The following is a 27,745-nucleotide window of genomic DNA, read 5'->3' on the forward strand; positions in this document are numbered from 1 at the left end:
AGTCTAGTTTATTCTTACAAGAGTTGCCCTAACTAACTTATCGAGGCCAATTATGGCATGTGTCAAAGCTCTTATAGTAGTATAAAGCCGTACACCGACCCAAGTCCAAGTGTCGCCGGAGTTTGTGTTCAACATGAAACATGGCGTCCACCTGTGAGCTATGTCCAAAACCCTCATTCTCCATCCGCCACCTGTATACTTGAAGAATCCTGCTGTCCAGTTCTCACTTATCGCAATCCGTACTCATACATATTCATCCTTCCACAACAAATTTCATATATATATATTCCTTAATTTGGAACGTACATTATACTTGCACTACTTGTAAAATAACATTCTAAGTAACCTAATAATCTGTCATATTCAAGCCCAAAACATGAGCCAGGGACAGCCACAAAGACGCCGACCGGACCAGTCCGCGGTTCAGGAACCCATAAAATACGGAGACGTCTTCAATGTCTCCGGCGAATTGGCTGACAGGCCCGTCGCGCCCCGCGACGCCGCCACTGCCCAAGCTGCTGAAAACCTAGTCCTTGGAGAGAATCCGAGGGGTGTCCCAGCTGCTGTCATGCAGTCGGCAGCTACGTACAACGAGCGCTTTGGCCTTGTTGGCCACCTTGACTCCACTAAAGTCGCCCGAGAGGAAGGCGTCACCGTTACTGAAACAATTAATCCCGATGGCAACCGCGTTGTCACTGAAAAAGTTGCTGGACAGGTATATATTTTTCTATTTCAATTTGTGTTAAGAAAGTCAAGGATCATCATCAAGATACTTGCCATATATTGTAATTAATTATATTCCTTTCTTGTTTTATGAGCTGTCTATTAGTATCTAGTTTGTAGGAACTGATTGAAGATATATGACTACATATAGTAGTCTTGTAAAGATGATTTCAATTAATAAGAATCGGTGAATTACTACCTTCCAAAATTAACATGGTACCAGAGCCCTTCCTGGGTTCTTAGTTCTTTTTTTTTTTTTTTTTTTTTTTCTTGGATTATGGTGGAGGATTCAACGTCAGCAATGGCTAAACTTGAACCATCTAGTGATCCTGCTAGTCCTTTCTTCGTTCATCATTCTGATCACCCGGGAATGATGCTCGTTTCAACCAAACTTACTGGTGAAAATTATGGCACTTGGTGTCGTTCCATGTCAATTGCACTCCGTGCAAAGAACAAATTAGGGTTTGTTGATGGAAGTGTTGAACAGCCATCTGCGAAGACAAAGCCCACGGAATCTGCTCTTTGGCAACGGTGCAACGACATGATCCTTATGTGGATTATCAATACACTTTCCAGTGACCTGGCCACTAGTGTGGTGTACATGATGACAGCCAAAGATGTTTGGGATGATCTTCGAGAACGTTTTTCTCAACAAAACGTGTCTCGTCTCTTTGAAATCCAACGTGACCTTGCACGTCTTACACAAAGTCAACAACCTATCAACGTGTATTTCACCAAGCTTAAAGGTTTGTGGGATGAGATGGATTCCTACCACATTTTAAAGTCATGTTCTTGCGGGGCTGTTCAATCTAATAACGAACAGATGGAGAGAACCAAGGTTTTGCAAATTTTAATGGGGTTGGACGACTCGTATTCTGCGATTCGTGGACAGATCTTACTTATTCAACCATTGCCTTCGATTCGATCCGTCTATTCCATGTTGACACAAGAAGAGAAGCAGAGAGGCATGGCTGTTGGGCCTAGCCTCGTTGAACCTGCAGCTATGGCTGTTCAAACAAGTCGTGGCAACAATGGCAACCATGGAAAAGGAAGATCATCCGAGAGGAAGCCGCTGCATTGCTCATACTGCGATAAGGATCATCACGTTATTGAAACGTGTTGGAAGCTCCATGGCTATCCACCGGGACATCGTCTTCATGATAGGTCCAGTAGTTCGCGTGGTTCTGGTGGGCGCGACAAACCAGCTGTCAACAACGTGGCCTCCATCACTGCACCGTCTAACATGCCCAACCTTACCACCGACCAATTTCAGCAACTGTTATCCATGATGAGTTAAAAAATGGGCCTTGATTCCAAGGCTAATCTAGCAGGTGGGCCTCCTTCTTTCCAATGGGTTATAGACAGTGGTGCCACTGACCATATATCTAGTCTCCCATTGACTAATGCCACCTCAAATCCTCCTCTACCACCTGTGGCATTACCTAATGGGACTCGGGTTCCCATCAATTCTATTGGCACATACAATTTTGGTTCCCAAATATCTCTTTATAATGTGCTTGGCATAGCTTCTTTTTTGATCAACTTAATTTCCGTTAGTCGGATCACTCGATCATTGGGATGCTCAATAACCTTTTATCCTGATTTTTGTACTTTACAGGACCTGGAGACGAGGACGATGATTGGTTGGGGGCGACAACATAATGGACTTTATTATTTGGTGGACTCCAAAGGGCGGACATCACCTACACCTCCCAAGGTTTTTTTCCTCACATGGCACCGCAGACTTGGTCATCCTTCACCCTTGAGACTCCAACTCTTAGCTAAACATTTTCCTGAAATTTCCCTTTCTACCAATAAACCTTGTGACATTTGCCCTTTGGCAAAACAAACTCGATTGTCTTTTGGATTAAGTCATATTAATACTAAGCATGCTTTTGAACTTATACATTGTGATATTTGGGGTCCCCATAGAGTCGCATCCCGTTCAGGTGCTCGTTATTTCCTTACTATTGTTGATGATTTTACTCGTTGCACTTGGGTTTATCTCATGCGTCATAAATCAGACACTCAATCTTTGCTTAAATCTTTCATTGCCTATGCCGACACACAATTTCACCACAAAATTAAAACAATTAGAACTGACAATGGCGGCGAATTTGTTTCTATGCTTCCTTTCTTTAATGATCATGGCATCCTTTTTCAACGCTCTTGTGTTTCCACCCCTCAACAAAATGGGGTTGTGGAGCGAAAGCATAGACATATTCTTCAAACTGCACGAGCTTTGCATTTTCAGTCACATATTCCCTTGTCTTTTTGGGATGAATGCATTCTCACATCCATTTACCTAATTAACCGCATTCCCACCCCTCTCTTATCGGGTCTTATGCCTTATGAGAAATTATTTGGTCACCCTCCTTCATATACCCATTTACGCACTTTTGGGTGTTTAGCATATGCCACTAATCTTCACCCCCAACATAAGTTTGATGCTCGGGCTAAGAAATGTGTTTTCATTGGGTATCCTTTTGGCCAAAAAGCTTACAAATTATATGATTTTCATTCCAAACAAATTTTTACCAGTCGAGATGTCACATTTCATGAGAATATTTTTCCATTTCACCCAAACCCCCACCCCTCAACAGTTACCCCGCACCCATATACTGACCCAAACACTGTCCCAACCACTGACCCACGTACTGAACCCCATACCCACCCAGGCCCACCTGCTCCAGTCTCCATCCCTTTTCCCATAGACCAGCCCATTCCTGACCCGGGCCTTTCTCCTGGCCCAGCACCAATACCCACTTCTGCCACCGATGGGCTTGACCAAGTCTCGGTTCTTCCTGATGGGCTTGCTCTCTCCCTGGACCCGTGTCCAGCGTCAGCTCAGCCTGCCGCTGCATCCCCTGCTCCTTTGCGCCATTCCAGTCGCATCCGTGTTCCGCCGAGCAAGCTCCATGATTATGTTTGTCCGACTATTCCATTGCCCTCCGCCAACTCCTCGCCTTCCGGTCCTCGTACCAGGTATCCTCTTTCTAATTATTTGTCCTATCAAGGGCTCTCTCCTCAGTATCAATCCTTCATTGCGCAATTATCTACTGTTTTGGAGCCTAACTGTTATTCAGAAGCTGCCACACATCCCCATTGGTGCAAGGCCATGGACGAGGAACTCCAGGCGCTTCAGGCCAATGACACTTGGACACTTTCTCCTCTCCCCTCCGGGAAGGTACCAATTGGCTGTCGGTGGGTTTATAAAATCAAAAGAAAATCCGATGGGAGTATTGAGCGTTACAAAGCTCGATTGGTTGCTAAAGGTTACACCCAATTGGAAGGTATTGACTATCATGATACCTTTTCTCCTACGGCCAAACTTGTCACTTTCCGCTGCTTACTTGCTCTTGCTGCTACTCACTCATGGTCACTTCATCAACTTGATGTCCATAACGCATTCCTTCATGGTGATCTCATGGAGGAAATCTATATGCTTCCCCCACCTGGTCTTCGGCGACAGGGGGAGAATTTGGTGTGTCGCCTTAATAAGTCGATTTATGGGTTGAAGCAAGCTTCTCGGCAATGGTTTTTCAAGTTCTCACAAGCTATTCGATCAGCTGGTTATGTTCAATCTAAAGCAGACTACTCACTTTTCACTAAGAGAAAAGGGAAGTCATTTACTGTGCTTCTCATCTATGTGGATGATATACTGATAACGGGGAATGACTTGAAAGTAATTGATGATCTCAAATCTTTTTTGAATACCAAGTTTCGTATCAAAGATCTTGGTAATTTGAAATATTTTTTGGGAATTGAGGTGGCACGATCGAAACAAGGTATTTTCATTTCACAAAGAAAGTATTTATTGGATATCCTAAATGATGTTGGTTTTCTAGGATCACGGCCTGCAAGCTTTCCTATGGAACAAAATCTCAAATTACTCCCTGATGATGGGCATGCATTAGATGATCCAGTCAAGTACAGAAGATTGATTGGTCGGTTGATATATCTCACTATAACCCGACCGGATATTACATATTCAGTTCATTTATTGAGTAGATTCATGCAATCACCTCAAAAGTCTCATTATGAAGCTGCTTTACGCATCTTAAAGTATTTGAAAGCACACCAGGGCAAGGTATGATGTTTCCATCTCAAAATTCATTGAAGTTAAAGGCATATTGTGATTCCGATTGGGCAGGATGTCCTACCACTCGGCGTTCAACTACTGGTTATTGCGTTTTCCTTGGAAATAGCCTTATTTCATGGAAGAGCAAACGACAGAAAACTGTATCCTTGTCTTCTGCTGAAGCTGAATATAGATCCATGGCAGCAGCATGTTGTGAGCTTATGTGGCTCCAAAGCCTTTTTCGAGATCTTCAAGTTCAAGACCAAGGGCCGGCTACCTTGTTATGCGACAATCAAGCCGCCCTTCATATTGCAGCAAATCCGGTATTTCATGAGCGAACAAGGCACATTGAGATTGATTGTCATTTTGTTCGAGATAAGATTATGGAAGGACAAATTGTGACGGGATTTGTTCCTTCCATATCACAACTTGCTGATTTGTTCACTAAAGCTCTTGGGAAGGAAAGATTTCATTCTTTGCTAGGCAAGTTGGGAGTTCGAAACATTCACTCACCAATTTGAGGGGGAGTGTTAAGAAAGTCAAGGATCATCATCAAGATACTTGCCATATATTGTAATTAATTATATTCCTTTCTTGTATTATGAGCTGTCTATTAGTATCTAGTTTGTAGGAACTGATTGAAGATATATGACTACATATAGTAGTCTTGTAAAGATGATTTCAATTAATAAGAATCGGTGAATTACTACCTTCCAAAATTAACAGTAGTATCGTTACAATTTATTTTCGTTTGATCTAGTTCCAACGTAAAACCATATTGGTTACATAGAAAGGAGTCTTACTTCGTAATTAAGCACATAAAGAGCACATGTCACATGTCATTTTATGTGTATCACAAACAAATATGTCGGGATTTTCACATATAATAGAAGTTAACCTGCTCTAATACGATAATCGCAAAAAGTCGAGTATCAAGAGTAACTCAACTCTTTTTGTATATATAATTGTCGATATAAAACTAATTAGGGATATTGACAATAACTAAAACTCTTTATAAGCGCATGTAATTACTCTAATTTCCCGTTGGGCCTCAACAGATAAGTTGCAATTTTTTCTTTTAACTTTGTACATATGTTATCTTCAGATATTTTACATGTTGTGTTTATTTTCTGTCTCACACTATATATATTTTAAGAATACAAGAATTGGAACATCTAATTGATAGTGAACGTTGTTGTCTTCAAACAACAAAGTGAGCGTTTATGCATATGTATATGACTGTATGTATTGGTTACCTTCGTTTGAAGGTTGTGGCCCAATATGTGGAGCCACCGGTGCCAATGGCATCTCCAGGAGGAGCGCTTGATCGAGATGTAATTACGATTGGTGAAGCGCTGGAGGCCAGTGCTTTGACGGCAGGAGACAAACCAATTGAACAAAGCGACGCCGCTGCAATACAAGCGGCTGAAATGAGAGCCACTGGACGCAATGAGATATCACCCGGAGGTGTGACGGCTGTAGCTCAGTATGCAGCCTCTGTTAACCCGCGCGACGTCAATAAAACGAAACTTGGTGACGTGTTAGAGGTACAAATTAACATTTAATATGGTACATCAGTAATTATGTTTAACATTCTAGGGGGTTTAATCAATTTCGTTTCTGTTTTCGTGAAAATAATGCAGGATGCAACTGAGAAGTTGCCTGCGGACAAACCTGTGACTAGAGAGGATGCAAAGGCGGTGATAGGAGCAGAGATACGTAACAGTCCAAATATGGCCACCACTCCAGGCGGAGTTGCTGAATCGCTGGCGGCAGCGGCTGGGCTTAACCAGAATGGGGGATAAACTTATTACTACTATTTCAATATTGTACATATACGCATGCATGTTGAAGTTTGGGCGTAAGAATATGGGTTGAAAGTTTTCTGTGTGGATAAGTCGCGGTTACTTTTGTTGTACTACTACGTTTCTACAAGAATGTAGACATAAAAAATCAACCTTGTTATGTAAATATCTCGTTTAATGTCAACATGTTTCTCTTGTTTTGTTAGAAATGTTAACTTTATGATGTTATGCTGGTAAATGCAATTATAATCCATTTGACTAATAGTCATATTTGACGGTGCATATTGTTATAGTCAACTTTGATTATCTCTGTATTGTGAGATGCGATTTTTATCAGAGTATATATTATTGGGTAGTATATTATTCTAGTCAACTGCACGTCTACGTTGAGCTAAGGCACAAAACTGAAGTTCAAGACTAGTGGCAGAAGAGTGAGACACTCTGTAGGGTGTAGCAGCAAGTAGATGAATCATTTATAATAAAACCAAATAATTTAGGAGGATCGGATAACACAAATAATTGTACTCTTGTTTGAGGAAGTTTCTCTTGCTGTTGCCCGTTACATATGGCTTGGTTGGCTGTTGGTATTTGGCTTTGGCAACATAGTTTGATCCAGCAAAACATCCACGGTATCTCTAAGATCTCAAGATCTTGTATGCCAAAAGAACCTCCACTGAAATTGCTTCTATTGTAATCTTCTTGTGTTTCCCTCCTTGCTTCGCACAATCCTTAAGTCAGTAGAATGAGAGAAACGTTATGATAGGTATATATTGAGACGGTGGTTTTTTGACATTTCCTTTACATGCCACTGTATTATTAACACGATACTTCACGGTTACAGTATATTTTCGTGTCACATGCAAGTTATTCTCTAATAAAAGAGATCATGCGTGTATAAATGATTGAATGCTTCGTGTCAAATAGGCTTAGTTTATTATGTACTCTGGCTTACTTATAATATCCTGATGACCACCACACCTCACAAGGTCAGAATATGCAGAAAGGAAAAGGAAAGAGGGGTTCATATCAATTATTTTGACTCGACAGGAAACAAATTATATTTAACCCAATTAACCGACAGAAGTAAGAATATGTGTTGACGGAAAATGAATATATATAAGAAAAGTAACTGCAGTTAAATCTAATAAACAATAGGTAACATGCAGTACATTCTGAATTTGATCGTCATTGTAACTTAATTTTATCCATATATGAATAATAAACCCTAGTAGGGTCTATGGCATTCCTCGCGGAACTCTGAAATTAAAGACATGAGATTTGGAGAAATTTAAGCAAGTGGTCAGTTATCCTAATTGTGGAAGAGAAGCCATTTATGGTTATTAAACAAACAGAATGCCAAATATTTACATTTCGGGTAAAATAATAATCTACACATGTAATGTTAAGGAGATCAAAATTTTAAACCGAATTGTGTAAAACACATGACATGGTTGGAAATAATTAAATTATTATTTAAGTGTTAATAAATGTACTTATTGTTCATTGGTCGCACATTATATAATTTATAAATTTAATTTAAAAAGTCGATCTACTTAGCATTACTTTTAACTAAATTAAAAATAAAAAAATAAAAGTGACCACTGACTGGCCAACTAATGTAACACTAATAGTTAATCTTTTACTAGCGATCGTGTACAAACCTCAGGTGATGTTGATCATTCATACACGGCTAGTTTTGTTTTCTGGCAGTGCAATGTCCTTCTCTCCCGTTGAAAAATAGTGAAAGTATTTCTTTTTTAGACACAACTTTTCTGTGTTGCATGCATCTATCATCATGGATCGATCTTCATGCTCAGGCTACGGATAGCAGGTTGCATTTTGTACCGACCGACGAAAGAGAAGCTAATAATTCATATGGATATTGACAAAAGGAAAGAGCGCTAGTTTTCTTACATTGCTACCAGAAAAATGGCGGATAGGGTTTTGGAACACGAATTTACGCAATACATTAGTTGGTTCTGTGACTAAATGAGTCACCCACCATGTGCATGGTGTCTGCCCTATTTTGAGATTTGGTTTGGAGTTGGACCATTCGTTACATCCATATGCGAGTTCGTACCCCCGATTTATTCCCTCCTTAAAATCTTCAACTTCACTCAATATTTTTCTTCAAACTTAGCACAAAAACTAATTAAGTAATTAATTATAACATCACAAGTCTTTTCTTAACAAGAAATCCGTTCTATTGTAAGCAAAAATGAGATAAAAAGATCTCGTAGGGATAATGTATTTATCTTATGAGACCTCTGTATTCTAGGACCAAAAAGGGAGAAACAATGAAATATACAAGAACATATATAAGGTTTTATATGATGAATACATGGTCATTCCGATGATCCTATACTTTACTCGTTTTTGCTACAGTTAAGCATAATCCTTACTAATATTTGTTTATACAACAGAGTTTGCCCAAACAATCTCATCCCACTTGCATGCAAGTTTGAATTTTCTCGATCATTAAATTAGTGTAGTTTAGAACATTTTAACATTGCATGTATATTCAGAATATATATATTATACATTACATGTTCACATTGAAAGAACATTACAACGCGATAAAGGGGCAGATAAAGAAAAAAGATAATTGACAAATGAGGCTGTGTTGCAGGAAAGTTTACTACATAAATGGGACCCCGTAATATGAGAGGTCCTAATTGGAAGATCAAAAAGTGATAAGGAAATCCAAGCGTTGTTGATCAATCTCTTTCTTCCTCTGATGTAGCTGATCTGCGTTATCTCAACTTGATACAGATAATTTCTCCCATCCCATGATGTGAAAGCTCCTCAATTTTCAGTAAATGCGGCCTACTACTCCTCCATCCCTCCTCAAATACATCTGTCACAATTTCATGTTGTTTATATGCTACGAAAGAATTACAGTATTAATGGCAAAATGATTGATATTAATTATATATATAACAAATAAGTACACATACTATAACGTGAAACGTAAGATGATAGCATCACAGTCACAACAACGAATTTAATCCATTTTCGATGCAAGAAAAACATGAACCGAAACTACTGCTAAAATGTACTTCGTAAAAGGAAAGAGGAAGCTGGGGAAGTACGACAATCGAAAGTTTTACGTGAACTCTATAAGAAATTACTAAAATTATCTTTTTATTTTTTGGCGGTTTAACAGATGTCTTACAGTTTGATATGAATTTAATGGTTTCATGATACAAACGGAAACACACTAAAAAATATTCATCGCTTCACTTATATTATGACACGTGTTGTACTAACTTGTGTTCTAATTACATGAAAAAATTTCTCCAAGCTTATAGAGTCTTCTTACGGCTGTCCAGTCGCCGCTTTGAACCCAAACTACAAGTTACATACCACCAAGGCACCAACTATATATAAAGACTTCACACAATGTTCTCACACACGCTTTCTCTCTCTCTCTCTCTCTCTCTCTCTCTGCAGTCGCTTCTAAGTTGTGAGAAAAAATGCAAAACACACTGGGAAGAAACCTAAATCTCTGCTTCACAAAGATCCGACGGCCACCAATGAGTACAACCCTAGATGACAACGATCACAGCCGTCCATTACCAACCGCCACCGCCACCGCATCCACATCAACGTCCATGATTAAAAACTTCAACTCCCTCTACGACGACAAATCCACGCTGTTCGACTCCGCCACCACCACCTCAAAATCCCTCAGCTCTTCCCTCCTCTCCACCCCCGACGACTACTCCAACACCGATGCCCCTGCCCCCGACTTTGCCACCGCCTTCGCCTCCCGACGCTTCTTCTTCTCCTCTCCCGGCCTCTCCAACTCCATTGTCGACCAATCATCATTCGCCGCCACCTCATCATCCTCCAAAACATCAACCTCCGAGACCGAAGACCGCAAGCTCTTCATCAACCACAGCGTGGCGGTCCCCACATTCTCTCCCGATCCATATCGGGACTTCCTGCGGTCCATGCAGGAGATGGTGGAGGCGCGTGAGAGAACGCCAGATTCGGAGGACGTGAAGAAGAAATCCAACTGGGAGTTTTTGCATGAGCTCCTCCTGTGCTATCTTGCGCTGAACCCTAAGAGCACTCACAAGTTTATTATCGGCGCTTTCGCCGATCTTCTCGTCAGCCTCATGCCATCTCCATGCGGAGGCGCCCGCATTGAATTAGAACCGGAGTTCACCGCCGGCGTTTGTGAGGTTTCACGGTGCGTCTAGTCAGTAATTAAACGGTTATAATATTGACTTCATTATTTGTCAATATTCAGTGGAAATTAAAAAATATCCGAATTTGTTATTATGTATAATATTGAAGTCGATCAGTCCATCTTTTTTTTGTTGTTTTCAATCACATCGACAAATCTTATTGAATCTTGTCCCCCATTTTCTTCTTCTCCAGTATCTGGTCCTTGTCCTTGTTTCTAGGCTTAGCTGTTTTTAGCTGTATATATGACTGACTGGTTGTAAAATTTTATCCATAAAGTAACTGGAACTGGGACACTAAATCGACAATAAACCGTTAATATATAAAGCATGATCTAGTATTATTTTTAATGTTGAGATTAGTCCAACAATGAACCATATATATAAGATGATGAATAAGAATAGGCTATAGCATGGGTTTGAACTCTCTGATGTACCCAAAAATTTACATTCCAATTTTATGTTTTGATTAAATGCAATGTTAGGGAACTGTCTATTTAAATTATATTTTATAAACCATAAGACATAGTTGTTAATAAATGAATTATTAGTTAAGTGTTGATTAACATGCTTATTATCAAATCATTAAATTGGTTTGGTTTTCTTTATTAAATTGTCAAATATTTTAAGACTTTAGATCTAAACTAATACAATATTGTGGCTAATATGCATTTGGTCCTGACCCTCAAAATGAAGACATTAGGAGAGCAGGACTGATTTGATTAAACGTTTGAAGCTGGGTAGTTCAACTTCCACGTGTATATTTTTCGAGTTGTTAGGAAAATGAATTTTGACATGACCATTGCCTAATTTTCTCACAAAAAATCTATAACATTGACTAGTTAGTTTATTTTTATTTTTTGTTTTATTATTCTAAACCAACATATGTCTATGTTTTGTGTGTGTGAACATTTTTTGTTTTTTGTTTTTAAAATTGGAAAGAGAGTGGGAGAGAGAACGTGGGAGTGAGAGTGGAGAAGAGAGGTTTTTGTTTTTTATTTTTTAGTATTAGATATATGCTAAATTCATCACCTATAGCCTGGCTATAGGTGAGGTTTCAATAAAAACAACAAAATTTGGTTTTGTAAAATTACATTATCGGCTATTAGTTTTTTTTTTATGTGATAGAAGACTACGTAGTCTTTTCACTATTATTTGATTGACAAATTTTTTTTTTATTAATAAGTAGTTTAGACAACGAAAATAAACAATAAAGTTTTTCTTTCTTTCTTCATTTATTTATTCAATTCAAACGATAAAAATACGCGTAAATAGCATCACGCGTATGTAACACTATATAAAGTACTACATCCAATTATTGTTGAAAGCTAATGATAAAGTTAAACTTCTTGGGAAATGTGGATCATGGTCCAACCTACACATGTGGATACAGAGTTACAGTGGTACTCGCTACTCACCAAATTCAACATCTTACACACCTTCAGTTGACAACGAGGGTTCAAGTGTTCAACCTAAAAAGCCTGCGAGCCTGCTTCCGGTACTTTTTGGCTAGCTATGGCCATTAGGTTAAGTTGGCCTCTCTGTCTCTGTGTGTATATAGGAGCAAGTAGAAAATAGCAATGCACTTAAGTTGGATCGATAAAAAAACATGTGCTGAGGGGGCCTACTGCTTCTCTTTTCGCCTTTTGTGGCATGCGTAGACACAACCATGCATGTTCAAGTTCAACTACTCGTGGCTCCGTGCTGCACCCTCCATCTACTTAATGAAATAGAGAGATTGGTTTTATAACAATTAAAATGAATTTTACTTTCTAACGCAGCGTGATAAAATTAAAAAAATTAAAAAAAAAAAAAGCACTCAACGATAACCTTAAGGCACAAGAAAAAATGGAATTTACATGAAATTTTGAGAAAACCTCAAAGTATTTAATTAAAGGGTAAATCTCAGTTTACTACTCTCAAATTTCGTGGTTTTTAACATTTAGTACATGAAGTTTTTTTCGTCCCAGAGTCATACCGAAAATGTTAATTTTGGGACAGTCTTATACATCCGTTAGTCTAACTGTTAAGTCTCTCGTTAACTAGCGCTCATGTAAACAATGACTAGGAGTCTAGGCACCACGTGTCAATAAAGGTCCCACATGGATATTAAAAATTCAAAAATTCAAAAATAATAAATTAAATAAAATTAAAAAAAAGGCGTAGAACCCCTTCGTCTTCCCCATGTCCCCCACCCATTTCCATACCCCCACCGCCACCCTCAATTTCAACCTCAACCACCATGACGCCGTCGACCCCAACGAATCAGACCAACTCCAATTCCCAAGCAGCACGCAGAGAAGTACTTCCTGCTCGACAGCAGCAACTTCGGCCTCCTGCTGAGTTTCGAGGACAACTCAGGCCTCCTGGGGAGAGCTTAACCTACGAAACGTACATCCACTGGACCAAGGAGAAGGCAATGCCGATCACCGTGCACAGCGAAATCAAAATCTCCGTCCCGAGATCTGGGAGTATCGTCGCCCCCATAGCTTCAAGATCTCTGCCCCGAGATCTAAGAGTATCACCGCGCATAGTCAATCACCGCTCCTTCGAGCTTACAGGGCCGTCGAAGAGGATGAGGGTTGAGTAGATGGAGTCAAAGAGGGAGGGGGAAGGATGGATGTGCAGAGGTTGGGTAGGTGCAGAGGAGAGAAAGGAAGGAGAAGGGAGGGGAGTGGGGGGTTTGAGGAAGAAGACCTTTTATTTAATTTTTTTGTAATTCTTTAATTTTTTTAATGTTTAATTTTTATTTTTTTTAATTTTTAATATCCACGTGGGACCTTTATTGACACGTGGTGCCCAGTTATTGTCCACATGGGTGTCACGTCATCAATTAACGAAAGACTTAACAACCAGATTAACGAATACATGAGACTGTCCCAAAATTAATACTTTAGGTATAACTCTGAGACGAAAAAAACTTCATGTACTAAATGTTGAAAACCACGAAACTTGAGTGTAGTAAACTGAGATTTACCCTTAATTAAATAATACGAAAGATTACAAACCCTAGCACCCTAAGAGATGCTTATATGGTGCCTCGTAGCCCTAGACTTTCAAGAAGTACAAATAGACAACCAACTCAGAAAGTAACAAAACGACATGTAGTGGAGCACGATATTTAAAAGTCTAAATGTCATGGCATAGTTATAAGTTAGACTCGTAGCGTTTTTTCTTCAAAACGAGAAGTCATGAACCCAAAGTAGACATCAAAACTCAAATATGCAAAGCTTAGATTTTGCTATCGAATTTGCGCATTTCAATATAATTTTGGATCCGCTCCATCATCTAATCTAATTTACATATTAGTAAATATGCATTAACTCAAGTTGGTCAGAGTACATTTTGAGTTTGAAAAGAGTGATTTTTTTTTTTTTTTTGTTGAAAGATAAAACTTTATAAAAGATAAACAAACATGTCATTGCTATTATTTATGCTTGTTTAGTCCTCATCACCTTATAATATAACTGCTCGGTAACATTTCTTAATCTTGATATGCTTTGATGTGGACTCACACTTCACTTTTAAGCAACATGATCCTTTTTTCTCATAAATTCATTCATTCCCACAAAGTAAAATAAGAAAGAGATGATTTCTGCATTCTCATTTCCATAAAAACTTTTCCTTTTATACACTAATATTTCTAATGTTTGAACTAAACAAATAATGGAGAATCAAGAGACAAAAAACGAGAAAAAAAATTCAACCAAAAGAAAAGAGAGAAAAATTGTGAGAAGAGAAAAACAAAATTTAAAATGCACTTCCCTTTTAGCCTTCTTAAATTAAGAATCCAGTGTAAACTTCGAATTGGGTAAAGCCATAAGACCCAATACATGAGTGAAGATTTTTGAATTCCATGATTTTCTCAAACGATTAATGAAAAATATGTACATTGATAATTAGTCATCAAAGTTATCTACAATATTTATATTGAGCGATCCCTAGCTGAGTCTTCAATGTGGAGGAAATCAGGTTTTTCTATAGCCTTGCTTGCACGTTAAAACCCTACTACTAATTTTCATTCGTGTACACCTTAAATGAGTATGTACACTATTATAGGCAATCGAGAGGACTCATTTCCTAATGAAGCCTATAATTAATTATCACCCATCACAATAACAAAATAAATAACCAAATCTCATAATTTAACTAATAAGATTGCTTCTAAAATAATATTCATTAAACCGAATACATCACAAATCATATAAGCCACACTAAAATATTGAAATACTCTTCCATCCACCACAAACCACAAAACGAGGTCCGTACTTGAATTCTAACTTTTAAAGAGCAAATCCTCTGTGAGCCCACGGTTTCATACTCAATCAGAAGTTAATCCTTAATTAAGAACATTGTAAACTCTAATCACGAAGTCTAATTGGCAGTAACTGATGCTGATTTAGGGGGTGGGGGTGGGGATTAAATTAATTAAACGATGCACCTGGAGACAAATTATTATGAATAAGAGAGGGGGGGTGCAGACTCAGAGGTGGGTCTGTTTGATTGGCAAAGTCTTAAGCGCAAAAAGAAATCAGGGAATCTTGTTTTTGTCTCTATTTTTTTTACCTCAATGATTCTGCCCAAATATCTTTGTTTATGCTTCAACTTGAAGGATGAGGACAGATGAGATGCATCGTATTATTATTATTTGTTGGCGCTCAAAATTAGTGAGGTCAACAAAAATCAGAATGGTCGTGTGTCAGTTTTTAGTGGGCTCAGGCTTTAGAATAATAAGAACTGAACAACGATGTTTAAGTAGTTTACCCTTCAAACTGATTACATAAACTAAATTTCTCGTATATTTTGAATTAGAGGTTATAAATAGCGCTCAGATGAACACTATCTCTTTTCTCTCAATTTGTTGGACTTGTCATAAGGAGTATTCATCCTCTTTGTATAGGCACTCAATGATCACAAGTCCCTGGATTCAAGCTTTCCCTACCTTTGCATTTAATGTGCCAAATACGTAGACTTGACATGCTAGCTGCCCCTCAATTCTTTATAGCACATGACAACAAAGTGACATCCATTCAGGTTTACTTGCATGCTTTCTTGGGACAACACGTACCAAGCGCCTTGCTCAGCTCTAGAGTTGGTGAATTTGCACCCAAGCCCCCTATATGTCAACCTTTTATGTCCCTTTATAGGGTTTCGTTCTCTTGGCTAGAGTTGACGTCTGAGTAGGCATGTCCTATGTCCTGGGACTTCGTGCTATAAAGTTGTCAGTACATCAACTTGCTCTCGACGGTCGAAAAGTACTTTTTGGGAAAACATTTAGCCTCATTGTTGATAGACAATCTGGACCACTAAACAGTCTTTTGTAGCGCTCCGAATTGTCCTCCTAATCTTGTCAAGTCTTGGCCTCTTCCTTTGGGCATTGTATTCCTTGGACCGGTGTTCTTTGGGCATGTGCTCCTTGGGCCGGTTGGGGTCGGAAAGGACCCCGTGTTAACGTAGTATCATTATCATTATCGCCACTCACCATTGAATTTATTATCAAGAACTAAGATTAAAACATTACAAGCACATCAATTTATTCTCCACTTTTAATATCAAAAATTAAAGTATATTGCACTTGCTACCTCCTTTCCCATAAAGAATTGTCATAAACCAATGGGGTTTGTAGCCCAATTGGCTAAGAGCAGTTAACCCTATTGGATTGGAATGGACTAGACTCATTACCAATATCGTGTAGAGAAGAGAAACTCTCTTGTAACCAGATGCACTATGCAGCAAGCATCTTTTAGAATGGGTTGTGCACTTTCCGAATACATGCAAGTATGCCGCGAAGACTATTTTAGTTGCAAGAAAATCTCTCCAACCCAGCAACCACCAAACGAACATAGTAGTAATGATTTTTTTTTTTTTTTTTTTTTTTTTTTTTTTTTGTTGTGGCCGAGCCAGAATATAGAAAATTTTAGGGCCACGCTGTGCCCACTGATTTTATGTTAAGGGCTTCAGATGTCTTCAAGATAGACCAGGACTCTAACCACAGTGATCCAACATACATACACACCAGCTATAAACGAACAGCTTAATACAGACCAAGGTCAAACCCAGGCCGAAGCCCGCACTTACGGGCATCTCTGTTTCAATTCTTAACATATGACTAGCCACGTGATAAGAGAGATCAGAGAATTGACGCATACAACCAATTATATGGTGGTTTCATGAAGATTAAATTACCAAGGACGGCAAAAACGCAAGGGAGATAAGAAAAACAAGAAACGGAGCATTTGAGAATATAAGCTAGAAAACCTTCACTATGGAAATTAGTGAACTTACAATTAACGAAAACATGCCTTCGGTTTAAATAAGAAAATAAATCCCAGAAACAAATCCAAAATGGCATTTTCAGAATTCAAAAACATTCTCAGATATACTCAAGAAGCAAAAAGTTCTCAAGCTAACATGTAAACATACGCAAAGAGCTTAAGAAATGGAAAATGCAAGGGCAGACTCTATCGCTTCTTGGAGACACCAACGGTCTTTCCTCTGCGACCAGTTGTCTTGGTGTGCTGCCCACGCACCCGGAGACCCCAGTAGTGACGGAGACCACGGTGGTTTCTGCCACAGTACAGACAATTATCAACTCAATAACATTTAAAAAGCTGCAAAAGCAAGCCAAGGTTGTCCTCGGGCCTCAGCCTAATATAAGAACCCAATCAAAATCAACTGCCAAACGCACACAAATGGTGACAATTACTTAATAGTAAATAACAAACCTGATCTTCTTCAAGCGCTCAAGGTCATCCCTCAGCTTCATGTCCAATGCATTGGAAACAACTTGAGAGTACCTCCCATCCTTGTAATCCTTCTTCCTGTTCAAAAACCAGTCTGGAATTTTGAACTGGCGAGGATTCGCAACAATCGTCATGAGGGTATCAAGCTCCGCAGCAGACAGTTCACCAGCTCTGCAATGAATCACTTACATTAAACCCATAATTTCCAAAGCTGAAATAAGTCTTCCAACAATAAACTAGCTTCTCCACAAGCACTTTCACTACCACAACTAAATTCAGACTGCGAACTTATGCATGTATACGAATTCTACAATTCAAAGGGAAAAATAAACTCCCATAATTTGTCAGAAGATTACAATGTCTAGCAAAAACGATAAGCACCCCAACTATATGGTTATAAAAGTGCTTAGAATGCAACCATAAGCATATGCACAACCAAAGTTTCACTAAACCTAATCTAATAGTCTGTTTGGGACTGCTTCTGGCCTTAAAGTGCTTTCCGACAACAAAAAGAGCTTCTACCTATGATTGGCAGTACAGTTTCGAAAGACATTCTGGGTCGTACAAGCACTCTGGAGATGCACCTGCTATATGCTTCTTCAAGAAGCACTTCTAAGTACTTTTCCAGGAAGCACTTAAAAGAGTTTTATTATAAAAAACCACTTCCAAGTTTTCGTTTTTCCATTAAATTCTAATGGCACGCAAAAGCAACTTAATTTCCAATACCCACATAAAATCAGATGAAATTGGAGAAGGGGAGTTGAAGAGAAAGGGCACCTCTTGTTCATGTCGACGTCTGCCTTCTTGCAGACAATGTTGGCGAAACGGCGGCCGATACCCTTGATGGAGGTCAGGGCAAACATAATCTTCTGCTTCCCGTCCACATTCGTGTTCAGCACACGCAGAATGTGCTGGAACTCTTCGTTCGCTACCAGAGACTGCAGCAAATTCCAATTCACATACACACAAATTAATTTCATATATTATCAAACATTTTAAATATTAGGGTTTGCAAGGAGAGAGAAAGAAGAGAGAGAGAGAGAAGGATGACCATGGCTAGGGTTCCGGATCTTGAAGCTTTTGGAGCAGCTCTACGCCTCTGTGTGCCGTGAAGACGGAAGCGAAGCAGAGCGAAACCCTAGAAATGGGCGCCGCGGGTTTTGTAAATGATTTTATATACCCACCAATTGTGGGTCTGGCCCAATGTAAATATTTTAGCCCATTTCATGGTTTGTTGTGGTTCTTTTTATCTCAAGCCCAAGTGATAAAATGTCCAACAACATTAAATAAGTCTACGTCTTGTTACATACGTTAGTTTGGCTAGCATGTCTATCCTCTCTCAATTATGAGATACGGTGGCTTCCCGGTCTATTAACACAATGTCGCATGTTGATCTCACTTCACATTACTGTGTGTAATTAGACAAGGACAGCGTTGTGGCTGTACTCAGTCAAATTAAGTCTTTCTCCTTGATCACAAAATTGAAATTCATTTTCGACGTAAATTAAAGTAGTTTAAAATGTTATTTTGTATAAAAGATAGCTTGTTCCATAAGGGGTTTTGTTTATCAAGTTTTTTTTCTTAATAGAAGTAATATATTATCATAAACTAATCTTGATTATAAGAATAAGAATTCAAACTTGAGTGTACAAAAACAGACACGAGAAAGGACGAAGAGGTAAAAAAATACATACCAAGATACTCACTACATATCACTATTGGTTTGAAGAATTTTTCCTCAAAGCCAATGTTACCACATTAATGTTTAATTAGTTATACATAATCATGTGTCTCGTTGGGTGAACAGTTGAAATAAAAAACGACCGCATACAATCGGTGACGCCAAAGAATCTCTCCTTGCTACAAGTTTTTACTAATACCAACAAAAGCAAACTTCAACAATGCATAGCAAGAGATCTATACAAAAATGATAGGCTGGTTTCTCAGGGTTGAAGCAATGCATGTTTTGATAATACAATGAACACCAAACAACAACAAAACCTTACCCCGCTATGTGACGTTGGTTGTATGAACTCTTGAACGTCACTGCACTCAAAGGCCAAAAATTATACAACCCACCAAATGGCACTTTTATCGTGCCACTGCCCAGATGCCATAAAATGCTAAAAAAAAATGGGAGTGATTGATGAACACTCTTTCGCAGCTTCCGCACAGTTCTCTAAAATCGGGCCATTGATTTATTCAATCCAGTGGCTAGAAAAAAATAGAGGCGTGCAGAAGGTAAAAAGAGACGTGCATGAATCATTTCCCGAAAAAACCTATATATTTACTCCCAAGTTCTCAGCAAGTCGAAGGAACCAAAAACTGGGTTGCTTTCTAACAAGCGATAAAAACAGTTTTCAACCCTTTGCCAAAATACTTCTGCTACTCTTTCGGTTGGAGACTCTGCTGTTACCAAAAAGCCTCCTGCCTTGACTTCTGTCGGTGTATCGAGATAAGATATCACCTAGCCTGATTTGATAGAATAACCGCCCCCGAAGTACCCCCACCGGATGCGCAGTGAAGAGCCACAACAGGCGTATTGCTCGAGTTGCACTGGGTGGGACTTGTCTGAGAATCGAGTTCAGATTGCTTTATGGATGTTGTGTTCTGAGACTCCTCGGGAGTTAAATTCAAATCAGTAACCTCCGGGGACTTGGCATGTCCACATGTAAGAGCAGTGTCGACTTTTTGAGTGTTGAGCCCATTGCCTTCAAACTCATCTGCAACATTACGAGTGTTGAGCCCGTTGCCTTCAAACCCATCTGCAACTTTATGAGTGTTCAGCCTGTTACCTTCAAGCTCATCTGCTTTCTGGTGAGGCAACAGGGGAGTTGGGTGAAGTACATCACTGGCAACCTCACTAGTTTCGGTCAGAATTTCAGAGCCATAACACTTGGTAGATTCTGGATGCTCCTCAACTATCACTGCAGGTGTATGCTGAGTAGAAGGATGGTTACATTCCGCTTCACAAGTCTCAGACATCTTTCCATCCGGACAGGAAATAGATCCTGCAACCTGCACACTTAGAGAATCCTGATGCTTAAGGTCACTTGCCTCATGAGATGCCTCAGTTGTAGTTGCTGAATCATGGCAGACAGTAAATTCATCGGAAACCCTTACTTCAAGTCCTATGTGCTGCTGCTCGGTGGTATTATTTTCAGTAGAGCGGCAAATGGATCCTTCGTCATGAGAATTGTGGTTCCTAACAGAACTACTATGATGTGATGTCAAAGATTTGTTTTTGACTTCAAGCATGATATGCTGGTCATGTTGGGTGTCCACTTGCACTGTCCCTACATCAGGAACTGAAGCAGAGCTCTGGTGTTCATTGACCTCCTCAGTTTGTTCATGAATATCACACGTTGGTTGAGGAGGAATCATAATTGTATTGCTTTTCTCCTCCAGATTATCCTGAGAAACACCACACTGATGCTGTGTATAGGATTCAACATCAGCAAGTTCATCATTTGCCTCATTTCCACAGGGTGCAGATGCTTCAATTCCAGACGCAACCAAACGTTTGTCATTAGTATCACATAAAACCTCTTGCTCGAGTTGCTGATGCTCAAGTTCAATGGACCTCACACCTACAAGAGCAAATTCAGCGTAAGTTATAAAATAAGAAGATACAACTGACAGAAAGATGTGCCAAACACATGCATGCTCGTCTCTGCTGATTTCATAAATACCTTCAGCGGGAATCATATTTGCTTCTGTTAACTGCTTCGACACTGGCTTCTCTAAGATATCTACACCAGGGAAAACCAATATGTTCATGCTCTTCATCCTCTGCTTGCTTGATTCTTCAAGGGGCTTAAAACCAAAAACAGAAGTCCATGTTTCTCTGAGTTCCGAGATTGCAGGTATAACCAATCTTTCAACATTCAACGAGCTGAGAGCCTACTCATGGATCAGAAAAATGGCACAAAAGAACTAGAAAGTTAAGATTCTTTGCAAGATTATGAAAATTCATGATTTTCCTTAATAAGATATCTCCGCATAAAAACAGAGTTTCAAATTTAAGAAGAAACTGACTTGTAAGCAAATGTGAGGACAAGAAAAAAAGCAAGGTATTTCTATTTAGCAACGAACATACAGATTCAATTCCAGTCAGAAGCCGACGGCACATTCCTTGACGCCTGTACATATATCGGGTCCCAACAAATGGCATCTCTGCTAAATAGTTCCCATGAATCCTGATCGACCGAGCAGCAACGTAGTGTCAGAACATAGATGCAAAAAGCACACAAACTAGTAAAAGCAATTCTACTCGATTAGGATTACAGCAACATGTAACCCAGTCACGAGAGGGTTTATGGATAAATAATAAAGAAATAGCAAGGGGAAAGGGTTTTAAAGAATGATCACAACCATTATTTAACAGTAAATCTTCTAGCAATGAGAAGGTGAAAGTATCAGAATTCAAAAACAGACAACAACAACAACAAAGCCTTTTCCCACTAAGTGGGGTCCGCTATATGAACCCTAGAACGCCATTGCGCTCGGTTCTGTGTCACGAGACAAAATCTAAAGTTCGAATTCTGATCTTTTGCTTCTAAGAAATTTGCAGGGAGAGGTAAAAGAGCAGAAAATAAATTCTAAGAAAACTAGAATTCCAAACCAGTGCTGACTGCTAATTACTAAAGTTATGGTTGGAAGAAAGACTCCGAGAGACATCCAAAAGTTTTGGCATCATTTACAAAAAACATAGCTATCAAAAGATACAAGGAAAACCAACCTGTACAGCTCAATGTTTCTTTTTTATTTATTGTTCATTTGGCTGAAATGTTCTACAATAAGACTTAGTTTGCAGTCCATGTCAACTATATTTGTCAGAATAACTTGACCACAAGAACTAGAAATTCTGCATTGATTAACTGTGATATGTTCGCAGTAACATACCGGATGGATGCCGCTGATATGATCTCATCACCTCTTTCTAGAATTGCAGTCAAGAAACCACTATAATTCAGTCTACTAAAATTTGACCTGATAATAGAAAATTAAAAAATAAGTAATGGTAAGTCTATATTTTTCTACATGTCAAAAAGTTGAAGAGACAATTTGCAATACGTGGAATGAAAGCTTCTTTCAAACTTGTTTGAATGCAAAAAGTACAGCGACATAGAAGATAAAAGTACAAAGTAAATTACGTAGAGATCTTTACATAAAATTAGATATACACGATTAGAAACAGAAATTGATTTTCATATGGTCGAGCACCAAAAAATTTTCCTAGGTACATAATCCCAACAGCAACCACCTGGAACTCGAAATATCATATATCATGAACATCAGTTATATGTTTGCAGTGAGATTGCACACCGATCATACTTATTTCAAGACAAAGACATTAAACTATTCCAAACCAATCAAAAGTAGTTTGGCATCCACATAGACACACACACACACACACAAAATTGCGGATTAAAGTATGCTTACCCACGATTATACAGAATATTATGAATCAAATTGACTCCACTTCTGTGGTCAACCATAGGCAAAAAACACTCATCCATTAGTAAAAATGCAACAGCCAGCTTGGAATTGCATTCAATTAGCCTTGAATCACAATCATCTATCTGTGTTGTGTCACAAATAGAAATTGAGCTCGTATCAGATCGGTGAATCAGAGTCAATGAAAATCCATCTTCGATTTCTTGCCTCACTCCAAGAAGCATCTGAAGACTCGCAAATAGCTGGCATGACGAAAACATTATTAATTACATACTGACAATACAAAATGGGTAGAGAAATTGATCAAAAGAATTTATATATCTCATCAAACTTAAAACTGAAAATTGAAAACAACTCAGATTTATAAATAAATCAACATTTAAATCTGCATGCATTGTTAAAAATTCCTAAATACCTAAATAATGCTTTGTAAGCATCTCTTAAAAATAGTGTAAGCAATCTTCCTACAACTGAAGCATTAAGAGACAAACTGTCAAATCCTTTAGCCCTTGTTGCATGCAGATCACGAATGCATGCAGCACAACATCATTTTACTACTATAAATAGTACATGAAAATACGAAGGCATGCACCAAAGCCTACACAAATACTGCAATCCAAGCTAACATTACAGCAATGGATCACAAATGTAATACCTCTTGACAATTCTTGCCGCAGAAGGATGGATCGTTGGCATCATCATTTACAGCATCCTTTGCCTGAATACAGGATTTGTGATCTAAAAAGAAAACGTTTTCCATGAAATTTTGCCAAATGTACTAAATTTACGTAACCCAGGAAGACGAAAAAGGATAGGAGGAAGAGTTAATACATTTTTCCTCACACAAATGGCAGGTAATTAATGCTGATGCAGCTACATTTTCATTGTCATTGCCATCGGTTTCGCATATATTACCGCCAAACATCCCACAAAATTTGCATGAACAATATACACAATGCCAATCACCTGAGGGGAACTTCTGCAAAAATTAAGAATAGAGTTCTCATCTGCTCTTAAACAAACCAGAAACATAAACATTTTCAGTTTCTAGGCATATCAATCAATTCTTAATTTCATAAATGCTACTGTAGAATAAGTGCAACGTAACAGAAAGTATAAACTTTAGCATTGAAGGCAAAAACAAGTAATTATCCCCTCATAGTATACTAAAGACATTGAAATAGCACTTAATTCCGATAAAAATATCGAATTGGATAGAAAGCAAGCTGTCTTAAGAGCTTTCAGCCTACTCTAAATTAATCTAAATAGCACTTTATCCATGTAGTTAGAACAATTTATAAATTGGCACCATAAACGTACCTTTATCTCTAAACAATTTTGGTGGAATGTTGATGGACAGCCATCACAACAAATCAAGTTCCCACCATCTCCACAGATTCCACATGTATCATCGTTTGGGTCTTCCCTGTTAACACCCACAAAATGGAATCCCCGACGGTCGTATTCATCCTGTTTATTCCATGAGTTAAGCAGGCATTGCAAAAGGGTAGACCCTGAGTCTAGATATATATGTTTAAATGGCTCAGAGTAATCACTTCTGGCATGGGTTACAAACTTTGAAATTGAGATTGTATCTCCACAGCAACCACAATGAATTCCATCTCTAGTAATGTTACCCTCAAGAAGCACCTGTGTCTTTCTCCTGTTCATGTACTTCACCTTCGAATTAAGTGATAGGGTTCCCAAATCAATCATCCAGGCAAGTACTGTTCTTTTCCCGTCATATAGTACATGGCCATCATCATCTGAATCGGCATTCTCAGAGTTCCGAACCAGTAAAGCACATCGCTTTCTACTTTTTGTCTTATATAAACTTCGCCTTCCCTTGCATGCTGCACGTGCTGAATGATCCTTTTCAAGAAGCAAACGTTTCCCTTTGAGTGGCCTACCCAATTTCTTTTTCTTTTTCTCTTCGGTAACTCCATCCACTGTATTCCCACCCTTTTTCTTCTTTTGTTTTTTGTTAATTCCACCCTTCTTCCCTTTCTTTTTCCCCACCCTTTTCACGACTTGTATCCTTGCTAGCATGTCGATTTCCTCTGGTGGTATCAAAGTAAATTTGAAGCCAGGCTTACAAAACTTGGAATTGTTTTCACCATTTTCACAATGCACTTTAAGAGTTGTGTAAGCCTTGGTGACTGACCAGTGAGTCTGTCCTGCTGGAGTTACGTACACTGCATCCTTGTAATCTTTGCCATTCCTAGGCCTATATTGAATGGTCCAACCTGCACGCATAATTAGATCCACTATTTTATCTCTCACCAACTGTTTTTGCCTACTTCTGGCGCTATCTCCATCCCAACCCTTCTGCTTATTTTTCTGTCCTTTATTTCCCTTCTGTTTCTGTTTCCGTTCATTACTTCCTTCTCCATCCTCACTATCCTCAGTCTCCAAATCATTTCCTTTTTTATCCGTTTTAGCTGGAGAAAAGGCCTTCACATCCAGCTCTTTCCCAATAATCCTCCTTTCCAGATATGAACCATTAGTTGTCATATTCGCTTTGATTCTTTCATGCGATCTCAAAACCATATTGCCTTCCTTAGCAAGCTTTCCTTTGAAAGCCACATTAGTCTTCTGCACCTTAAGTGGTCTCTTGTGCTTCAATTTTGACTTCTTTCTCAACCGACCAACTGACAGATCACTCTCCTCCTTTTCTACCTTCTTAGGTCTCCCACGCTTACGTTTCAAATTCTTCATCTTCTGTAGCCCAGCACCCAAGCCATGACTTTCTTCCTTTCTCAACCGACCAACTGACAGATCACTCTCTTCCCTTTCTACCTTCTTAGGTCTCCCACGCTTACGTTTCAAATTCATCATCTTCTGTAGCCCAGCACCCGAACCATCACTTTCTTCCTTTGTCAACCGACCAACTGACAGATCACTCTCTTCCTTTTCTACCTTCTTAGGTCTCCCACGCTTGCGTTTAAAATTCTTCATCTTATGTAGCCCAGCACCCGAACCATCACCTTCTTCCTTTCTCAACTGACCAACTGACAGATCACTCTCTTCCTTTTCTACCTTCTTAGGTCTCCCACGCTTGCGTTTCAAATTCTTCATCTTATGTAGTCCAGCACCCAAACCATCACCTTCTTCCTTTTCAACCTTGAGTGGGCTCCCTCTCTTGCCTTTCAACTTCTTCGTAAACCGTTCAACCAACTGATCACCCCCTTCATTATTAACCTTGGAAGATTTCTTGCAAGACCCGTCACTCCCTCTACCATCACTCCCTGCCTTATCACACCCCTCATTCACCACAACTCGTGACCGAAGAACCCTAACTGTAGTTAGCACTTTACTATCCACCTCATCTTCCTTCACCTTTTTTTCCTCAAAAGTATCATCATCAATTTCTTCGCCATTATCACCCCACCTCCTCTTCTTCCCAATCTCACCTACTCCCACATTTTCACTCTGGCCCAACAGATCAGCCCCTTCATCTTTTACCTCACTACATTGCTTGTCAGACCCATCACTTTCTCTACTTCCGGCAACCAGAACACCATCATTCACATCCTTATCACGCCCTCCATTCACCGCTAACTGTGCCTGCAGAACCCGATCAACAACTTGCACTTTACCATCCACCTCCATTTCCTTCCTCCCTTCATTGTTTACCTCACTATGTTGTTTATGAGACCCGTCATTTTCTCTACCTTCGTCAACCAGGCCACCATCACTCACTTCCTTATCATACCCTCCATTCACCGCAGACTGTGACCGCAGAACCCGACCAATAGCTTGCACTTTATCATCCACCTCCATTTCCTTCCTACCCTTGTTGTTAACCTCACTACATTGTTTCTGAGTCCCATCGTTTTCTCTATGTTCCGCAACCAGTTCCCCATCATTCACCTCCTTATCACCCCCTCCATTCGCCGCTGACCGTGATTGCAAAACCCGCCCGAAAATTCGCACTTCACCATCTGCCTCTTTTTCCTTTACTCTCTTTTTATCATCACCAATTTCTTCACCGTTACCAACACACCTCTTCTTCCCACTCTCAGTTGCTCGACCATTTTCATTCCCACCCACATCACCATCTTCTCCACCTTCCCCCACCAATTCTTTCTCAGATTCCTCCGCCCCACCCGAAACCAAATGCCGGGTTTTCTCCCCGCCGGAATCCGAACCTCCCTGCTTCAACTCATCCCCTTTCATCTGAACACCAATTTGCTTATCCCTCTCACCCCTTACCTTCCCAGATCTCAACATCTCTCACAGTACACCCTAATCCCAGAAAACCCACTTCAGCTTTGAACTTAATTACACAAACCCAACAGCTAGAAAGCTTCTCTCTCAAGAACTAACCCTACCCTGTAACCAAAAATTAAAGAAAATATTTATTTAAAAATATATACATACATAGATATATGAAATCAGTGATGTTTTTGAACGTGTACGGACTGACCAGATCACCAACCGCGACAATGGGTTGACGAAGCCCCCAGTCAATGCAAGCAAAGACACCGGAGATATTCTGATGCCTCCCTCACGAGCACGTGCGCGGCACGTCATACAGTAGCTTCAGCGATTCAGCCATGGCGCTTTGTGAAATTGGGGAAGGAATTGAAGGAGTTTAACGGGAGGAAGAGGAAGAGAGAAAGACACAGGAGAGAGAGAGAGAGTTGGAGTTGTTGATAGAGACAGGGAGCCTTGGGGCTTGCAAGGTTTAAGAGAAAAGCTTTCCCTTGCTTTTTTTTTTTTTTTTTTTTTTTAATT

The 27,745-nt window shown here is 39.4% G+C and overlaps 4 protein-coding genes across 4 annotated transcripts; 2 read left to right on the forward strand and 2 right to left on the reverse strand.

Moving 5' to 3' along the window:
- The first annotated feature begins 376 nt into the window (after positions 1-376).
- On the forward strand, positions 377-6,828 carry LOC137716633 (late embryogenesis abundant protein D-34-like). Its single transcript, XM_068456075.1, has 3 exons — positions 377-715; positions 6,073-6,351; positions 6,448-6,828. The coding sequence occupies exons 1-3, from the start codon at positions 377-379 to the stop codon at positions 6,607-6,609; spliced, it is 780 nt and encodes a 259-aa protein (XP_068312176.1). The 3' UTR covers positions 6,610-6,828.
- A 3,214-nt stretch (positions 6,829-10,042) lies between these two features.
- Positions 10,043-11,068, forward strand: LOC137716634 (transcription repressor OFP12-like). The gene has a single exon (XM_068456076.1). It carries the CDS (start codon positions 10,086-10,088, stop codon positions 10,815-10,817), a length of 732 nt encoding a protein of 243 aa, XP_068312177.1. The 5' UTR covers positions 10,043-10,085; the 3' UTR covers positions 10,818-11,068.
- A 5,977-nt stretch (positions 11,069-17,045) lies between these two features.
- Positions 17,046-18,735, reverse strand: LOC137715407 (small ribosomal subunit protein uS13z/uS13y/uS13x-like). The gene is made up of 4 exons (XM_068454732.1): positions 18,597-18,735; positions 18,323-18,483; positions 17,528-17,716; positions 17,046-17,369 (listed from the first exon to the last, which is right to left on the reverse strand). Exons 1-4 carry the CDS (start codon positions 18,597-18,599, stop codon positions 17,264-17,266), a joined length of 459 nt encoding a protein of 152 aa, XP_068310833.1. The 5' UTR covers positions 18,600-18,735; the 3' UTR covers positions 17,046-17,263.
- A 569-nt stretch (positions 18,736-19,304) lies between these two features.
- Positions 19,305-27,693, reverse strand: LOC137715765 (uncharacterized). The gene is made up of 9 exons (XM_068455109.1): positions 27,435-27,693; positions 24,326-27,340; positions 23,837-23,984; positions 23,661-23,743; positions 22,991-23,247; positions 22,451-22,537; positions 21,645-21,744; positions 21,238-21,448; positions 19,305-21,135 (listed from the first exon to the last, which is right to left on the reverse strand). Exons 2-9 carry the CDS (start codon positions 27,236-27,238, stop codon positions 20,009-20,011), a joined length of 4,926 nt encoding a protein of 1,641 aa, XP_068311210.1. The 5' UTR covers positions 27,239-27,340; positions 27,435-27,693; the 3' UTR covers positions 19,305-20,008.
- Positions 27,694-27,745: the final 52 nt, after the last annotated feature.

This window comes from Pyrus communis, chromosome 14 (genome assembly GCF_963583255.1).
Source record: "Pyrus communis chromosome 14, drPyrComm1.1, whole genome shotgun sequence".
Lineage (NCBI taxonomy): Eukaryota > Viridiplantae > Streptophyta > Magnoliopsida > Rosales > Rosaceae > Pyrus > Pyrus communis.

Bases quoted from the DNA above. Each gene is read 5' to 3' on its own strand.
- LOC137715407 (XM_068454732.1), bottom strand. The intron at 17,717-18,322 runs GTGCCCTTTCTC...GATTCATTGCAG, and splicing joins GACGTCGACATGAACAAGAG to AGCTGGTGAACTGTCTGCTG. The intron at 17,370-17,527 runs GTTTGTTATTTA...GTACTGTGGCAG, and splicing joins GAGCGCTTGAAGAAGATCAG to AAACCACCGTGGTCTCCGTC.
- LOC137716633 (XM_068456075.1), top strand. From the start codon at position 377: ATGAGCCAGGGACAGCCACAAAGACGCCGACCGGACCAGTCCGCGGTT. The intron at 716-6,072 runs GTATATATTTTT...CTTCGTTTGAAG, and splicing joins CTGAAAAAGTTGCTGGACAG to GTTGTGGCCCAATATGTGGA. The intron at 6,352-6,447 runs GTACAAATTAAC...AAAATAATGCAG, and splicing joins AACTTGGTGACGTGTTAGAG to GATGCAACTGAGAAGTTGCC.
- LOC137716634 (XM_068456076.1), top strand. From the start codon at position 10,086: ATGCAAAACACACTGGGAAGAAACCTAAATCTCTGCTTCACAAAGATC.
- LOC137715765 (XM_068455109.1), bottom strand. From the start codon at position 27,238: ATGTTGAGATCTGGGAAGGTAAGGGGTGAGAGGGATAAGCAAATTGGT. The intron at 23,985-24,325 runs GTACGTTTATGG...TAATTTTTGCAG, and splicing joins AAAATTGTTTAGAGATAAAG to AAGTTCCCCTCAGGTGATTG. The intron at 23,248-23,660 runs GTATTACATTTG...TCGTCATGCCAG, and splicing joins GCGGCAAGAATTGTCAAGAG to CTATTTGCGAGTCTTCAGAT.